The 14,999-nt window shown below is 50.3% G+C and overlaps 7 protein-coding genes across 7 annotated transcripts; 5 read left to right on the top strand and 2 right to left on the bottom strand.

Annotated features, from left to right (window-relative positions):
• Positions 1-202: 202 nt before the first annotated feature.
• Positions 203-1,161, top strand: N7471_001792 (uncharacterized protein; the record flags this gene model as incomplete). The annotated part of the gene is made up of 2 exons (XM_057274513.1): positions 203-454; positions 514-1,161. The coding sequence occupies 2 exons, from the start codon at positions 203-205 to the stop codon at positions 1,159-1,161; spliced, it is 900 nt and encodes a 299-aa protein (XP_057142692.1).
• A 418-nt stretch (positions 1,162-1,579) lies between these two features.
• Positions 1,580-2,395, top strand: N7471_001793 (4a-hydroxytetrahydrobiopterin dehydratase). Its single transcript, XM_057274514.1, has 3 exons — positions 1,580-1,857; positions 1,968-2,030; positions 2,092-2,395. The coding sequence occupies exons 1-3, from the start codon at positions 1,591-1,593 to the stop codon at positions 2,239-2,241; spliced, it is 480 nt and encodes a 159-aa protein (XP_057142693.1). The 5' UTR covers positions 1,580-1,590; the 3' UTR covers positions 2,242-2,395.
• Positions 2,396-2,691: 296 nt separating this feature from the next.
• N7471_001794 (peptidase family M20/M25/M40 protein) lies at positions 2,692-5,124 on the top strand (the record flags this gene model as incomplete). The annotated part of the gene is made up of 1 exon (XM_057274515.1): positions 2,692-5,124. One exon carries the CDS (start codon positions 2,692-2,694, stop codon positions 5,122-5,124), a length of 2,433 nt encoding a protein of 810 aa, XP_057142694.1.
• Positions 5,125-5,961: 837 nt separating this feature from the next.
• On the bottom strand, positions 5,962-7,274 carry N7471_001795 (Sec62 family protein translocation protein; the record flags this gene model as incomplete). Its single annotated transcript, XM_057274516.1, has 3 exons — positions 5,962-6,147; positions 6,217-6,773; positions 6,842-7,274. The coding sequence occupies 3 exons, from the start codon at positions 7,272-7,274 to the stop codon at positions 5,962-5,964; spliced, it is 1,176 nt and encodes a 391-aa protein (XP_057142695.1).
• Positions 7,275-7,512: 238 nt separating this feature from the next.
• On the top strand, positions 7,513-9,375 carry N7471_001796 (Lectin C-type domain protein; the record flags this gene model as incomplete). Its single annotated transcript, XM_057274517.1, has 2 exons — positions 7,513-7,575; positions 7,633-9,375. 2 exons carry the CDS (start codon positions 7,513-7,515, stop codon positions 9,373-9,375), a joined length of 1,806 nt encoding a protein of 601 aa, XP_057142696.1.
• A 1,268-nt stretch (positions 9,376-10,643) lies between these two features.
• N7471_001797 (uncharacterized protein) lies at positions 10,644-12,948 on the bottom strand (the record flags this gene model as incomplete). Its single annotated transcript, XM_057274518.1, has 3 exons — positions 10,644-12,482; positions 12,533-12,721; positions 12,775-12,948. The coding sequence occupies 3 exons, from the start codon at positions 12,946-12,948 to the stop codon at positions 10,644-10,646; spliced, it is 2,202 nt and encodes a 733-aa protein (XP_057142697.1).
• Positions 12,949-13,166: 218 nt separating this feature from the next.
• On the top strand, positions 13,167-14,907 carry N7471_001798 (NADPH-adrenodoxin reductase; the record flags this gene model as incomplete). Its single annotated transcript, XM_057274519.1, has 3 exons — positions 13,167-13,463; positions 13,550-13,981; positions 14,035-14,907. The coding sequence occupies 3 exons, from the start codon at positions 13,167-13,169 to the stop codon at positions 14,905-14,907; spliced, it is 1,602 nt and encodes a 533-aa protein (XP_057142698.1).
• Positions 14,908-14,999: the final 92 nt, after the last annotated feature.

Consider the following 14,999-nt stretch of genomic DNA (forward strand, 5'->3'; position numbering starts at 1 on the left):
GAAGCCCGAAAGCTAATAATGACATATACTAGTTGCATATCTGAACTCACACTTGATCTTTTTTTTCTCTACTATTTTCCCTGGTCAGTATTGCCACTTAAGAGACCTATACGATATATTTAAAGGGCTGGAAATATAGGAAGACACCATCATTCACACCCACGTCCATACAACCAACGCAGCAGGGCATTTCCTCCACACAATGGTTGCAGTACTGATTACCGGTGCGACGGGGAAGCAAGGAGGTTCGCTCATCAAGAGTCTAATTGCTAAAAAAGCTTCCTTTGAAGTTCTTGCCGTCACACGCAATGCCCAATCCTCATCTGCCCAGAAATTGGCGCAGTTGTCATCCAAGATCAAACTGGTGGAGGGAAACATGGACGATCCCGCTGCTATATTCCGAAATGCGCGACTAGTTGCCAAATCTCCCATCTGGGGTGTCTACAGTGTTCAGGTATGCATACACTTTCCCCAACTCCTTTAACTTTACTTGGCCTAACCAGCTCGGAATAGGTAGCAATTGGCAACGGTGCGCTGGAGGAGTCGCAAGGGAAGGCACTCATTAATGAGTCGCTGAAGGAGAAAGTTCAATTCTTCGTGTACAGCTCTGTTGATCGAGGGGGAGATGCCTCTTATACGACTCCGACGAAAGTCCCGCACTTTATCAACAAACACAACATCGAGCACCACCTCGTCGAGCGAAGTAAGAACACCGACATGAGGTGGACAATTCTTCGACCGGCTGCTTTTTATGAGAATCTCGTTCCAGGGCTCTTCGGCAAGGTCTTTGCGACTAGCTTTAAGGTGGCGTTGAAGGGGAAGCCTTTACAGATGGTGGGGACGGATGACATTGGATTCTTCGGTGCTGAAGCTTTCCTATACCCGGAGGCATACCAGAACAAGAGCCTTTCCTTGGCAGGAGATGAGTTGACATATGACCAAATGGCGTTAATTTTCAAACAAAAGACGGGCCAGTCAATCCCGGCGACTTTCCAGATCCTCTGCTCAATCTTCATGGCATCGATGAAGGATATGGGATATATGTTCAAGTGGTTCCATTATGGGGGCTACAAGGCCGACATCTCTGAGCTGAAGAGAATGAATCCAGGTCTCAAAGACTTTGGGACTTGGTTGGAACATGACAGCGAATTTAGGCGTTGAGCTTTCTCAGCCTCAGTGACGCTTCTGTGTATTTGTTTCAAAGTTATTCCCTTCAGGATCATTATGAAGATGTAAAATACCAAAAGAATACTTCAGTTATTATACTGTCATATCCTGACCACCTCACTCTGTACTAGTAGTACCTTTAGATGCTTTAACGCGCGATCAATACGTCTTTATGGGTCTGTAACAAGGGGCATTTCAACCGGCTGGGCAAGATGCATAAATTTGGAATAAATCTTAACCCAGTTCAATAGCAAATTCCCAGAATAAGCAAGACATAAACATATTCATAAATACATGTGTGAGTAAGAATAGCATTGAAGTCTCAGCCATATAATTCCGATAAGAGACACTTGGCCCGTGCGCCCCAACATTTGACAACTCTCTCTCCTCCTTCCACCCGACATACATTTAAGTACCTAGAAAATGAATTGTCTTACTTCCATGCGTCTCTGTGCGAGATACATCTCAAATACCAGACCTCTCACTCGACTTCCCGGCCTGCACGCACCCGTATTCCCCCTCACGCGCCAATTCCCGAGAATGGCATCCAGCGCATTTCAGTTCGCCGAGGGCGGGGATGCGCAACTTGCCCGAGACGCCGATGCTCTATTACAGCAGGGCTGGGCGCAGGATGGAGACGGGATGGGGATCACGAAAACGTTTCATTTTAAGAGTTATTTCAAGGCTGTGGTGAGTTATTCTTATTTTTATTTTTTTTTGGTCTGTTCTGGACTAGGACTGGGGGCTGCTTCTACTTCTGCTTCTGCTTCATGCGCTGAGACTGAATAAACAACCTATAGGCATTTGTTAATATGATTGCGGCCGAGAGTGCGTCCAAGAAACATCATCCCACTATGACCGTGGTAAGTGGGACATTTAGAATTGCCTTACAAAAAAAGAAATTAAGGCTGACGCCTCATTTAGCGGATTGGCTCTGTCGATGTGCACTGGACGACCCATCGTCCACGCGGATTCACACAAAAGGATGTTACAATGGCGCAGTATTGTGATGAGAGCGCTGTTCTGATGGCTGTTGATCCTGGTCAGGGACTGAAGTGTGGTCCGGCTGCCTAAACATTTCTCAAATTTGCGTTCTTTACTCCCCGGTCTGGCCACTTCGACACTATCACCAGTAGATCCCCCCACTGGCGGTTGGAACTAGTCTGAATGCGAATTTCCCCTTGAAATCCTGCTTGGTGTTTTTTTTTTTCTTTTTCGGATGTTTTCTTCTCTCCCGAAAGGGCCATTCCTTGATTTCGATTTCGATTTCAATTTCGATTTCAATTTTGATTTCTCTCTATTACATATTTATAGATCTACAACATATTTCAACGGCTATTTCCTGTCGGACGTGCCATGACGTCGAATAAGTGCATATCCATGTTCCCTTCCGATGATCATTGCCTATATTAAACCTTGTCGCTCCTTTTTCTTCAATGCGCTCAATGTCCTAAAATCCTGACGCCTTGAACTGTCTGGAGCTGGGTGAAACTGTGCGGGACTGTCTTGAGACGCTCCTCAACAATGAATCCAGATCAGCCATCAATTGGCGAACGCAGAGGTCGTCGACTTGCGCCACTACAGACCAATTTCAGTCGACCAGCTGCTCAAAAACGGGCACAACGCCCTCGGCCAACCGAGTACCCAAGTACCAATGGATCAGAAGGTCCCGTTCCGCTCCAGGGCCCTGTTAAACGGCAGTCCTCCAAAACGAGTCTGCGCAGTCTCTTTGGTCATAAGTCTTCACGCGCCGACCCCAAATTGGAGGAGATTATGGAGGCACAGCCGGAACCTCAAACAGCCATTCTCTCGGAAGCCCCCATGTCGCCCTCTATCATGAGCCCCCGAACTATAGACTCCAATCCCACCATTACCTCCCCGACAATTACCTCTCCGACAGAACGCTCGCGCGCAACCTTGAAGTCCCCCCGTCCGAAACCCGACCTCAAACATGCGAACCGGGAACAGTATGGCTGGAAGCCTCCCCCATTGTTCCAGGCCTATCCCCAATCCACCAAGCATGACTGCCTCCCGGCACCTGCTCTCTCTGCGGATTCCATCTTGCGCCTGCACGCCACGACCGCAAGGAGCTCTACCGACGACAACCCTGCCAACCCGTTAGAGCAGGACGAGGCCGCTGATGCCGCTCGTAAAAAGCGAGAACAAAAGCAAAGGAAGCATCTCCGGACATTATCTGGTACCATCAACAAGGTGGACTGGACCCAGAAAATATATGTCCTGGCAACTACTGGTTACATCCTCCAATATGCAGGTGATGGGAAGCACGACCGTCTTCCGGAGAGGATGCTGCTGCTAGGGCCCAATTCTGTCGCATTTGCTAGTGATGCTATCCCCGGGAAACATTGGGTAGTCCAAGTCTCTCACAATCCGACAACTGATGATTCCGCCGTACCAGAGCCCCCCAAGCCTCGATTCTCGCGCTTTGGCTTCCACAAATCTAATACCCCGCGGTTTTCGCGCAACTTTCTTCTGGTGTTCGACAACCCCGATGATATGATCAGCTGGTTGGTGGCCGTTAGAGCTGAAATCGAAAAACGGGGAGGACGCAAATTCACGCAAGAGAAGCACTCGGATGAAGACACGATGCCTCAGCTGCGGTCCAAATCGAGCGTTCGACAGATGGTAAAGAAAGATCCACATCGCATTTCCAGTCTTTTCCTTCAACCGCAGGCCCTCCAATCGCCGTCTGAGGAGGAAGATGGTCAGTCTGTCGGCGGTGCAACATGGCAATCTCGCCGCAGTTCTTATGTGTCGATTAATCGTCGCTCAATAATTGGATCTCGGTCCGGATCAGTGTCGACTGGCCGAACCGAGGCCACAAATCCTACCAACGGCTCTGCTTCTATCGGCTCTGACATTCGTTCTTCATCATTCACTTCTTCGAATATACCCAACTCACCGCCAATAGGCACCGGCGCTTTCAGGCCTGATGAGCCTCTGCCGGAAGAACTTGACCGAATCTACACGCGTAGCCCGCCCGTTTCTAGCCATGGAAAACGACAATCCTTATATATGCCCCTGCCACCTCAGCCTCCCCCCATTACCGACTTCACAGAGGAGCCACAAGCGAATCACCCACCGCCTATTCCCGAAGCTCTCATCCGCAGTGCTTCACCTCCAGCGCCTAATTTCAGTGTTCCCTCGTTTAGCAAGAAATTCGTTCCGAGATCTGGGCCGATCCCTGTCTCTCATGCCTCTCCTCCATCAATCAACGGCTTTTCACGCCGCGCTGACACCGACCCGAATATGCCCGCTTTTGCATCTCCTCAGCAATCTCCGACATTCAGCGTCGCTAGTTCGCGCTACACAGATTCATCGGAGCCCAGGCGCATACTACGACCCTCGAATTCAGAGGATGCCCTGACCAAAACCATCCGTTCCGCGCAGAATGCCCAAAACTTCTCCCGAGCACCCACAACAGCGCCTCCCACCGGCCCTCTACCTGATCCCAGGGCATCTTCCCGTCCACTCAGCCTGATCGGCCGCCCTAGCGTGGGTCGTAAAAGTGTCAATGCAACCCAGGTCCAACCCGTTTCTCCACCGGCAGATCCAATACCGCGCAAGAGAGTCTCCACTGTGTACGCAGACAACCAAGCTGGTCCGAGCATGTCGCGCCGCAAGAGCATGCCCGGTCTGGGTTTAACAATCGGCCCTCCATCTGCACCACCCCCCAACTGCCCACTCCCTAAGCTCCCCTCGCCCGCCCCTCCTACCGTCAATACCACTACCCCTGCTACTTCCACCGGCACGAACGCGCCACAGATGCTATCCCCCTGGTCTGCAACGTCCCCAACGCAACGGTTCTATGGATCCCAGCCAGTGCGGGATCGCGTCGAAGATCGGAAGAGCAGTGCTGATCCCGCAAGTAGTGACCCAGCAAGCAATATCCCACGAACTGCTCGACATTCGAAACTGATCAAAAGTCCCCTGGTCTAAATCCACCCTCCCTCTACTGTGACTCAACATCACATCTATGACACTTCATCTCGCTCTGACACCAATACTCCTACTACCTCCTCACATCCTCGACCTTTACATTTCCTACGATCTCCTTCTCACGACAACACCTTGAGATGCATCATACCCTCTTTCCTTTCTCGCTTCTGTCGTTACTGCCTTGGCCTCACTCAGCATCAAATACCCCTTTTGCATCTATTGCATATCTGAGAGCCTATCATATCCATTCTCTTATTGCGCATATTGGTGATACTAGACCTTGCGTGCATACATCAGTTCCTCTTTTGTCTATATTATCTCTCTTCGTTTCGAATGTGTTTCTATTGGCATTTGTTCTTGTATATACCCCGTTTTACTCTATTTTTTCTACATTTTGGCATTGGAAGCTTATCTCTTCTCCCTTCCGAACTCAGTATCTTCCGTCGTCTGTTTTCTATCGGGGATCTTTAAGCCACGGAGCATGGGTGTAAATTGAGCATAGAGCATAGAACCGAGCCTGTGCATTACCAGATTTCCTTCTTGTCTACTGTCTGCAATATTCGAATACTCAAGAGGCCTACATCGATTTGATGCTACACGGAACCCAGAGAAAATTGGGCAATGAAATGAAGACAAGAAACCGAGGGAAATAAAGGCTTTCCCAATGATATCAATTCTCAGGAGCAAGGCCCAAAACGCCAGAATGAACATGGAATAAGGATCTTGAAAATACAAATCGCGAGTATGGTTTGAAATAAGCACCCGCGTTAGACCGCGTTCGACCAATTGTGATGATCTATCAGCTTTGAATGTCGTTCAGGATGTACTAGTAGCACACTACTCCTCCACCTCTTCCACACTTGCGCTCAGACCTCGTCGCGGTGCGACTGCGGACGGGGTAGAAGTGGGCTCGGCGGAGGTTGTGGTTGCTGAGGGAGCGTTTGCTGAGGGAGCAGCTGCGGTAACTGGGGCGGGAGCAGAGGTTGAGGCCTTGGATTTGCTGGACTTTTTGCTCTTTTTTGTCTGTGGGGTTGAACGGTCAGTTTTACTATTTTTGAGAATATGAGAATATGAGAATAGAGAGATGCATACCTCTTGCCAGCCCCATAGAGGCTTGAAGCTGTCGAAGAATCCAACATCCTCGAACAAATTGGGGAATAGCCAAAGGCCCGGGGCCACGGTGAAGACAGTAACACAGAATAGAATCAAACGGAAGATAGCCATGGCGAAGAAGAGACCCAACAGGCCCATCATACCGACACTCAAGTACCACACTCCCTGGCGCATAATCATAGGCCACAACGGGAACAAGACAACAGCGAAAATACCCACGACCACGGCGGCAGCCATGGCCTTTTGCTTCCATTGTGGGCCATCGTACAACCAAACGTAATGCATCATGGGGTCGGTCTCCTGGTGCTGTTCGATCTTCACGGTCCATAGGCCCTTAGTGCGGTTCTTGGGCTTGGCATGGTTGTGTCCTTCGTGGGGGTCAACCTTGCTCACTCGGAGAGCCAAAAGGGAAAGTGGAAGAAGCTTGAAAACATTCTCGGCGGACGCGCGGTCGGTCACTGGGGGGAGGAGGGAGTTCTTCTTTGAGGCGGCTTTGGCATAGGCGGGGGATTCAATGGCTCGGATTGCGCGCTTGACTGCATTATAGAAAACCCTGTTAGATGGTGATTCCTCGCGATGTATTTAGATCTTGATCGCTGCTCACCCTTGAACATGTCCTTGCGCTGTCCGTCCATGATACATGTGCGTGGCTTGAGGTCCTGCGACCGCAGCCAGTTGGCCACTGCAACTGCCTTTGGGTCAGGGGGGTTGTTGGGGTTCACAGGAACCTGTTGTGTGGTTGTGTGTTGGTGCTGATGGGGTGCGGGCGACGGAGCTTCTTGTCCTTCTGGTGCTGCTTCACCCTGTTGTTCGGCCTGGACCTTCTGTTGCTGCTGGTGGGCTTGCATTGCTCGCATGCGCAACTGCGCAACATATTGCTCAGTAGTCAGACCAAGCTTTGCAGCATCGGCAGTCAGCTGTTCACGCTGCTTTGCGGCGAACTGCTGCGGCGTCATCCCTCGTTTAGCGGCTTCGGCGGCGAACTGTTGTTGCATGGCCGCCATTTGCTCAGGGCTGGGCTGGCCGGGGGTGGCCATTTTGAATTAAAATTGGAGATAAAAAGCAGAAGAGAAAAAAGGAAGTCCAAGGTAGAGGAAGTTGTGAAAGAAAGGAAGAGAAGTGGCCAGATTGACTCAGCTGATTTGTCCGCCCTCCCGACTTCCCCGGCCAAGCTTCCAAGGTTAATCTTCTTCCCTTTTAGCATTTCAACGTCAAAACATCGCGCTGAACATGCACTGAACATGAGCTTCAGAGCTATTTTCATGTCAATGCTCAATGTCTGTCCAATATGACTCCATGGAAACCCTGTTAAACGCTACCTGGGTGGCTGTTATACTGGTATGTGTCTCAGTTCGCAATTAATGCCCCCACACTCATGCGAATATCTTAATCCAGAGCGAACGTGATGTGGCTGGTCAAATTCCACTTAACTATGTGACAAACCCTGCTGTATCACTGTCAGCTGCCTGTTTCGGAAACCGTATCTATGATCGAGAGGATGCTGCAAAATGTTTCTCTACCCTCCTTGCAATCGGGTACCGACGCCTTGTTGTCGATCTATATTGGTCGGTCAACCGTAGGACTTGGTCTTTCTGTCCGGTATCTATTCCAGTCAAATCTGGGGTGAATGTATCCTCAGAGACCTCCACAACCAAGGCAACCAAGACAACCACAGCAACAGCTAGTGCAGACTCTGCGACTATTACCGGTAATGATGATTCACACGGACACACTCTCTATGAGCTAGGCTCATACAAGTGCACCGACGACATCGATCCCTACACCTTAACAGACGTGCTTGTTGGTTACTTCCGAGACACAAACTCCCGTTTGACCGTCTACACAACCTATCTCGTTATCAATCTCCATGTCGCCGCAAGTGACTCCACACCAGATGAGCCTGCTTCTACCTTATCAGGAGGTCAATTGCCATCGGGAACTGAGCTAGCCGGCTCAATCCTCGGGACCGCCCTCGATGACTTTATATACAGCCCGGCTCAGCTTGTCTCGGACCGAAGCAATTTAAACCATTCATGGTATAACGTCGAAGCGGGCTATATGCCCATCACAGAGTACTTCACCGTTCATGAAAATGAAGCGGGTGAACAGAGTACCCCAGATGGTTGGCCATCATCAAAGTACATTCAGCTCGCGAAACGCGATCGAGTGCTCATTGAATATGGCTCTGTCGATTCCCAACTGGTGAATTACAATCTGTCTACCGAAGAAAATTCGGTATTTCCTCCCGGACACCTGACTTCTGATGTGAAGGTCTCCGCAACCACCAATGGCACTCTCATTTCAGGCTGTCTGTATGAGCCTGGTCTCACACGCGTGTCTCAAACCAACTCATCATGGGCTATATCCAGTCGTCTCCCTGTCCCTGATGGTCTTTCCACAGATGAGACGATGGCTTCGCTATCGAATTTTCTCTCTGACGTTACAGCTTGTGGTCTCTCACCAATTCTCAACACCACTCTCTTCGGCCAGACTGCAGACCAGCAAGTTGAATATTACCGTAATGTCTCCCTCTCTTCTTCCTGGGCTTGGGCAATTGGTGAGCCACACGATGCAAACTATGGCGGCGGCGATGGTGATCCCAATTATGACCGCTGTGCGATCATGGATCTAACGCTGGGAGGCCACTGGCGATCTACGAACTGCACTGAGCAGCGACATGGCGCCTGTCGAGTCGGTAATTCGCCTTTCTCCTGGGTCCTGTCAGACACGACCGAATATTTCTCCAACGTGTCGAATTCCTGTCCACCGGGATCAAGCTTCGCTATACCGCGCACCGGTCTCGAAAACACTTATCTCTACAGGCATCTTCTCTCTCTGCCAGAGACAAAAGTCGACTTGAGTTCCACAGATCCCGTCCTTAAAGAGGTCTTTGTAGATTTCAACTCGATAGATGCTACTTCCTGCTGGGTATCCGGTGGCTATGAGGCGACGTGTCCCTATGCCGCTGACCCGCAGCAACTCGAGCGCAGAACTGTGCTTGTCGCCGCAATTGCGGGTATCATCATTCTTATTATCGCAGCATTGACTTTCTTTGTCAAGTGCAACGCCAACCGCCGGAATTCCCGGCGCAGAAAGCGTGTCATCGAAGGATGGGAATATGAAGGTGTTCCCTCATGAGACACTCTATGCAATTGAGATATATCTCGGTGATCGCTCGCTCAGCACACCCTGAAGGTGCTGTCTCGGCCTTTTGGGTGTGATATCAAGATTGGATATATATCTTATGTACTATGTATATTGCCTTGTGTTTTCACTTCACATCTATAATTCCGAAGCTCCTACCCTCTCCGGGTCGGACTTGTCTGAACGCACTTCCCGCAACACCGTTGAGCTCAAGTCCAGTGGCAAGTTATCGGGCTCGACTCTGCAGCGGGTGAAAGATTTCTTCCGGAATACTCTTTTTCGTTGTTTATATTAGCCATAGAAATATGAACACAATCGGCGAATTCCTGAAACAAGCTGTTCTTCGGCAACAATTCTCAATAACAATTCTCAATAACGCAGAATTTGGGACAGCTGCTTGGTTTCTACTGTTCGGTTTCTGCCACTTAGGCACAGCACAGCCTGTTCCTAAGCGTCACACCCCATGCAGATACTACAGTGAGACACTTGAGGACTCCAGTTCTTAGGCAACTGCCATCTCATTGATTTAGCGATGTCTGTCAATGCTATCTTCAAAGAACTGCCAGAAAGATTGGGGGCTTTGTATTCTATTAGGCTCTCTTTTGGCTCGTCTCTCTTTGCCACTTCTTATCCACGCAAGAGGGTTCTGCGAGCTATTGCCTCAAATGCATACCTTAGAGGGAAATTCAGCAAATTTATACCTTTTTATCTTTCCATCAGAGACCAATCCCATACTTCGAGCTATGCTTGATGTGACCAAGTGGTCAGTGACTCCGTGGATGGGGTTAGCTTCGTCTGAGAGACCGTAGACTTTAATATACGGCTCTTTGATAATATCTACAACATTGGGGCCCGGCTGGCGGCTGTGGTGCCAACGCTGCAAGCATGGACGGTGCAGCTGATAACGATCAGTGGGCTGGTCTGTACTTTAGACGCAGAGGCCATGTTTAAACCAATAAAAGCGTTGGTTCACTACTATAGTTTACTTCGAACGGTCTCAACCCGTTGTGGATCGGAACAGTGTGTGTACAGCAAGGTGTCTAACTATCATGCTCGATTTAAATGTTCATTGAGGGCCAGAACTACATACAACAAAAATAAAACCATAATACACCAAACGATTCAAATCAATACATATTTCCATGAAAATCAAACCATTGGAAACGGGATATAAGAGTCCCAAACAAAAGCAAGTCGCTACATGCCATTCATGAAGACAAACCGTAAACTCCTAGAGAAAAAAAGGACGATAGATATAACATTCAAAGTCCGGCGAACCGAGCCCATCCTGCAGCCCGAGTTGGCGAAGAGCTCGGGGTCTGTCTGTTGTTTTCGCTCTGGTTGTGGCCGGGTTGCTCATCGAGAAGGTTCTCACTGCGTCCTTCTTCAGCGACCTTGCCACTTACATCGCGGCGGCGTCCGACGCCCAGGCCGGCGATGTAACTTCCATATGAGGATAATGATGCACCAACTCCGGCTGCAATTCCAGGCCGGGCAGTGTCTGCGCCGGTGTTGCTCACGACACGGCCCTTGCGGTCGCTTTCAGTGGCGCGAGGCGAAGCAGGCATCCGGGCTGAGAGGTATCGGTTTTCTTCGTCATTATCGTTCTTCTTGAGAGCCTCATAAGCAGACATCTTGCTGCTACGTTTCTTCGTAAGCTTGGTGGGCTTACGGACAATCTGTTCGCTTGGCTCGCGAGACACGGCCAATCCAGGCTTGCCATCTACATCAAGCTCGCCATAGAATCGGGTCTTGGGCGAAGTGGGGTTGGGGCTCTCGTGTGGAACAGATACTGGCTGTGCCTGTGCATTGTATGATAGATTGGGGCTATCGCCCAAGACAACGCGCCGCACGGGATCGGTATTCTCGGGCTTTTCGGTCAGAATAGGTTGCGGAGTTGGTGGGTTAAGCATGAGCGGGTTAAATGGAAGAGAGCCATCACGCTCGTCATCAAAGTCGTCTCCGTGATCTTCTGGGTCTGGGAATATGTCCATGCGCTGGTCACCCACATCTTGTTCACGGTGGTGGTGATCATCAAGGCCATAGAATTCATGCATGGCAAGCGACGCATATTCCCCACGTACATCTTCTGGGATAGCACTTCCAATACTTGGCTCCGGCTTGGAACCATAAGCAAACCAATCTCGAATGCCACTACCAGCGGACGTGGTGGTCTTGTTAGTCTGTCGGCTGTAAACGGAGGAGGACTGGCGGAGAGTGGCTGCGTTCCCGTCCTGCGTCTCGGCCATTGGCGATAGAGACCGTTCAGAATATGCCACCCAATTATCGGACAATGGACTGACTGTTTCCGATCGATCAGCAGTACGTGATGACAGATGACGCATTTGAGCAGTGGCGTTAATGATTTCGGGAGCGTGGGAGGCAACTTTTCGATATTCTGGGGCAGGTGTCTGTGATGTAAAATCATAGGGCTGGCTCGCGGTTTGTTGGAATAGTGTCTCGGGGCTGGAGGGATCCATGTGAGGTTCCGTTGGGGACTCCAAGTGGGATAGGCGATGCTGATAAAAGGAAGGATGCGACTGTCGCTGCTCGTCCAGCATACCCATTGATTCACGGTTGGAATTACCACCGGAAGACTGTTCACGTGTGTGCATGAATGGCACGCTGCGAGGAGATCCTATGAGCGGATCCTCGAAGCTGGAATTCAGGGTGGATTGGCTGAGATGTTTCTCCTCCATTTGGGTCTCCTTATGGCTCTTACGGGGACGTGCGGTCAAATTGTCTTCGAGCGGGTTCATGTCAGGTGGTAGGCGGGAGATCTTCCGGAATGTGACAGCCAAGAAAACCGATATGGCAAGGGAGATGAGGTGCAACCCGCCATTTGCGATAGCCAAGATGAAGGTGGCCTCGGACAGTTTTACAGTCAGGTCGCTGTTGTTGAAGAGAGTTCCCCAGTGGTATGCATTGGAGGTCCATTCACCGTATGCCATAAAGGCAGTGAACACGTAGAATGGGATAAGTCCGAAGTCGAGAGTCGAAGCGAATAGCCCATAGCTGGCTTGAGAACCTGCGGGCCGGGTAAGAGCAGACCGGGAATTATGGTAGATGCCATATATCGTGTGTAGAATTGCAACTATGGGCTACAATAAGGGTCAGCAAGAGAAAGTTTTCTTGGGTGAACTGTACTCACGCCAGCGCGAATGATCCAGATGACGGTCACTGCAGCCCCCTTAATAACGACAGAGCAGAACAGGGACCCAAGGGCCCCCAGAAGAGTGAACACTCGAAGTGCGAGTTGAGTTGATCGTGCATACTTGACCCGATCCTTTGTTTTGTGGCTCATCGGTGTAAATGAGCTGGCCGTATTGAAAGAACCCCACTACATCCACCATTAGAAGAATCCACCATTAATTTCCGAGAGATCGCACATACCGTGTCGGGATGGCGGTTTAAATTCACTAGCGGTCCTTTTTGCTTGGGCTTGTCTGCTGGACGAGTCCAGCTCGCCTCTGTCGCGGCCCTCGGGTTGAAGCCGCGGTCGGTCGGGCCTTTAAAGCTGTAGGCGGAAGGACTCGCATAAAGGAATGGAGGTGACGATCTCCCCATGGTAGCGACTGAAAGCCACTCGTGGCATCCACGCGAAGCAAAAGAGAGGAATGTTGACGATGAACCTTGGGAATGTGGAATGTGACTGTCAGCTCTGGGATGTGCCCAGGTCTCAGTACATCTGCAAACATGTGATAGTTACCCGGGGCAACCGATAAGCTCACGTGTTCCGTATCATTATCTCCGATCACCTCCGCGGTTTCTTGAATCCATGCACCATGCGCTTAAGACAGGCCTTCATATGTGCTCAATGCACTGTGCGGCTTAATCGCCGGCCTCTTCTACGGTATCAGAGCTGTGTATCTCAATTCACATCCAAACGCTCGAACAGTCATGTCGCCCAAACCGATCGACCCGTCCGTGTGGCCATTGTGGGGTCCGGCCCAGCGGGTTTCTATGCTGCCTACCGTCTTTTGGCTAAACAGAAAGATGCGTTAGTTGATATGTATGAGAAGCTACCTGTGCCATTCGGCTTGGCTAGGTATGGTGTTGCCCCGGACCATCCCGAGGTCAAGGTGAGTCACGGTAAACCGCGATTCAGTGATGAGTCGACCATTGAACAACGTATGTAGGAACAAGCTCATGATTATTTGAAAACTAGAATTGCGAAGATAAATTCACAGAGGTGGCCGAGTCCACGCGCTTCAATTTTGTCGGTAATGTCGACCTCGGACATGATCTGCCGCTCGCTGCCCTCAAACCACACTATGATGCCATCATATTCGCCTATGGTGCCACAAAAGATAAGGAGCTGGGGATTCCTGGAGAACAAGCTCTGCATAGCGTGCACTCAGCCCGTGCCTTTGTGGGGTGGTACAATGGTCTTCCAGAGCACAGAGACCTCGATCCGGACCTAAGCGGAGAGAACGCCGTTATTGTCGGACAAGGCAACGTTGCACTAGACGTTGCCCGGATTCTTCTTTCAGACGTCGATACTCTCCAAAAGACAGATATAGCAGATTATGCTGTGGAAAAACTCTCCACGAGTCGCATTAAGCGAGTGCGAGTTGTTGGGCGCCGTGGACCCCTACAGGTAAGTTACAATAATGGACTTTTGATATCCAGATTGCTAATTACTTGACTCAGGCTTCCTTCACCATCAAGGAGCTTCGTGAAATGCTACAGCTTCCAGGTGTATCATTCGATCCCATTCCAAAGGATATATTTCCACCGGAAGAAGTAGTATCGGCACTGCCCCGGGCGCAGAAGCGTCTAATGCAGCTCTTAGCTAAAGGATCAGCCAATGACCCTCTGACAGCCCCAAAGTCTTGGTCTTTGGATTTCTTACTTGCACCCGATTCTCTTCACTGGTCGCCTGATTATCCATACCATCTATCTCATGTAAAATTCTCTCGCAACGAACTCGACCCATCCGACCCCCACAGCCCCAGCTCCAAGGTTTCTCCAAAGCACTTATCGAGTGGAAAGCGTGCACAGGTCAACCTACCAGCTAGCGTCTTCTTCCGCAGCGTGGGCTACAAATCCCCTCCCCTTCCAGGACTAGAAGATCTTGGTATCGACTTCGATACGCGGCGCGGTATCATTCCTAATGATGGATTTGGCCGCGTAACAAGCCTGTCGAACAGGGGCGAGCCTCAAAGTTTACCTGACGGATCTCTTATCTCCCTCCTACCCGGCCTGTACTGTGCTGGCTGGGTGAAGCGAGGTCCAACGGGTGTAATTGCCTCGACAATGACCGATGCATTCACGACTGCAGACACCATTGTGCAGGATCTGGGAAAACGTGCTGATTCAACATCCTTGCTCCATGCACCCGATCACAGTAGCGGTCTGGGCTGGGACGGAGTGAAAATTGAGGCCGAGCGCCGTGGTCTACGCCCTACCTCGTGGAAAGATTGGCAGCGAATCGATGCAGCAGAGCGAGAGAGCGGCCAACTAAAGGGCAAGCCTCGGGATAAGCTTGGGCGTGTAGAAGAAATGTTGAAGGTGCTTGATTGAACCTTTATATATATTATAGACTATCTGTGTACATAGTTTGACAGATCTAAATACATACTCGGTCCAACATTCTCATCCCTGCCATCGCATTA

This window comes from Penicillium samsonianum (assembly GCF_028829775.1).
Source record: "Penicillium samsonianum strain IBT 33392 chromosome Unknown utg000001l_segment0_segment0, whole genome shotgun sequence".
NCBI lineage: Eukaryota > Fungi > Ascomycota > Eurotiomycetes > Eurotiales > Aspergillaceae > Penicillium > Penicillium samsonianum.

Excerpts from the sequence above, each read along its gene's own strand:
- N7471_001793 (XM_057274514.1), top strand. The coding sequence starts at position 1,591 with ATGAATTGTCTTACTTCCATGCGTCTCTGTGCGAGATACATCTCAAAT. Across the intron at positions 1,858-1,967 it reads AGAGTTATTTCAAGGCTGTG|GCATTTGTTAATATGATTGC; the intron begins GTGAGTTATTCT and ends AACAACCTATAG. Across the intron at positions 2,031-2,091 it reads ATCATCCCACTATGACCGTG|CGGATTGGCTCTGTCGATGT; the intron begins GTAAGTGGGACA and ends CGCCTCATTTAG.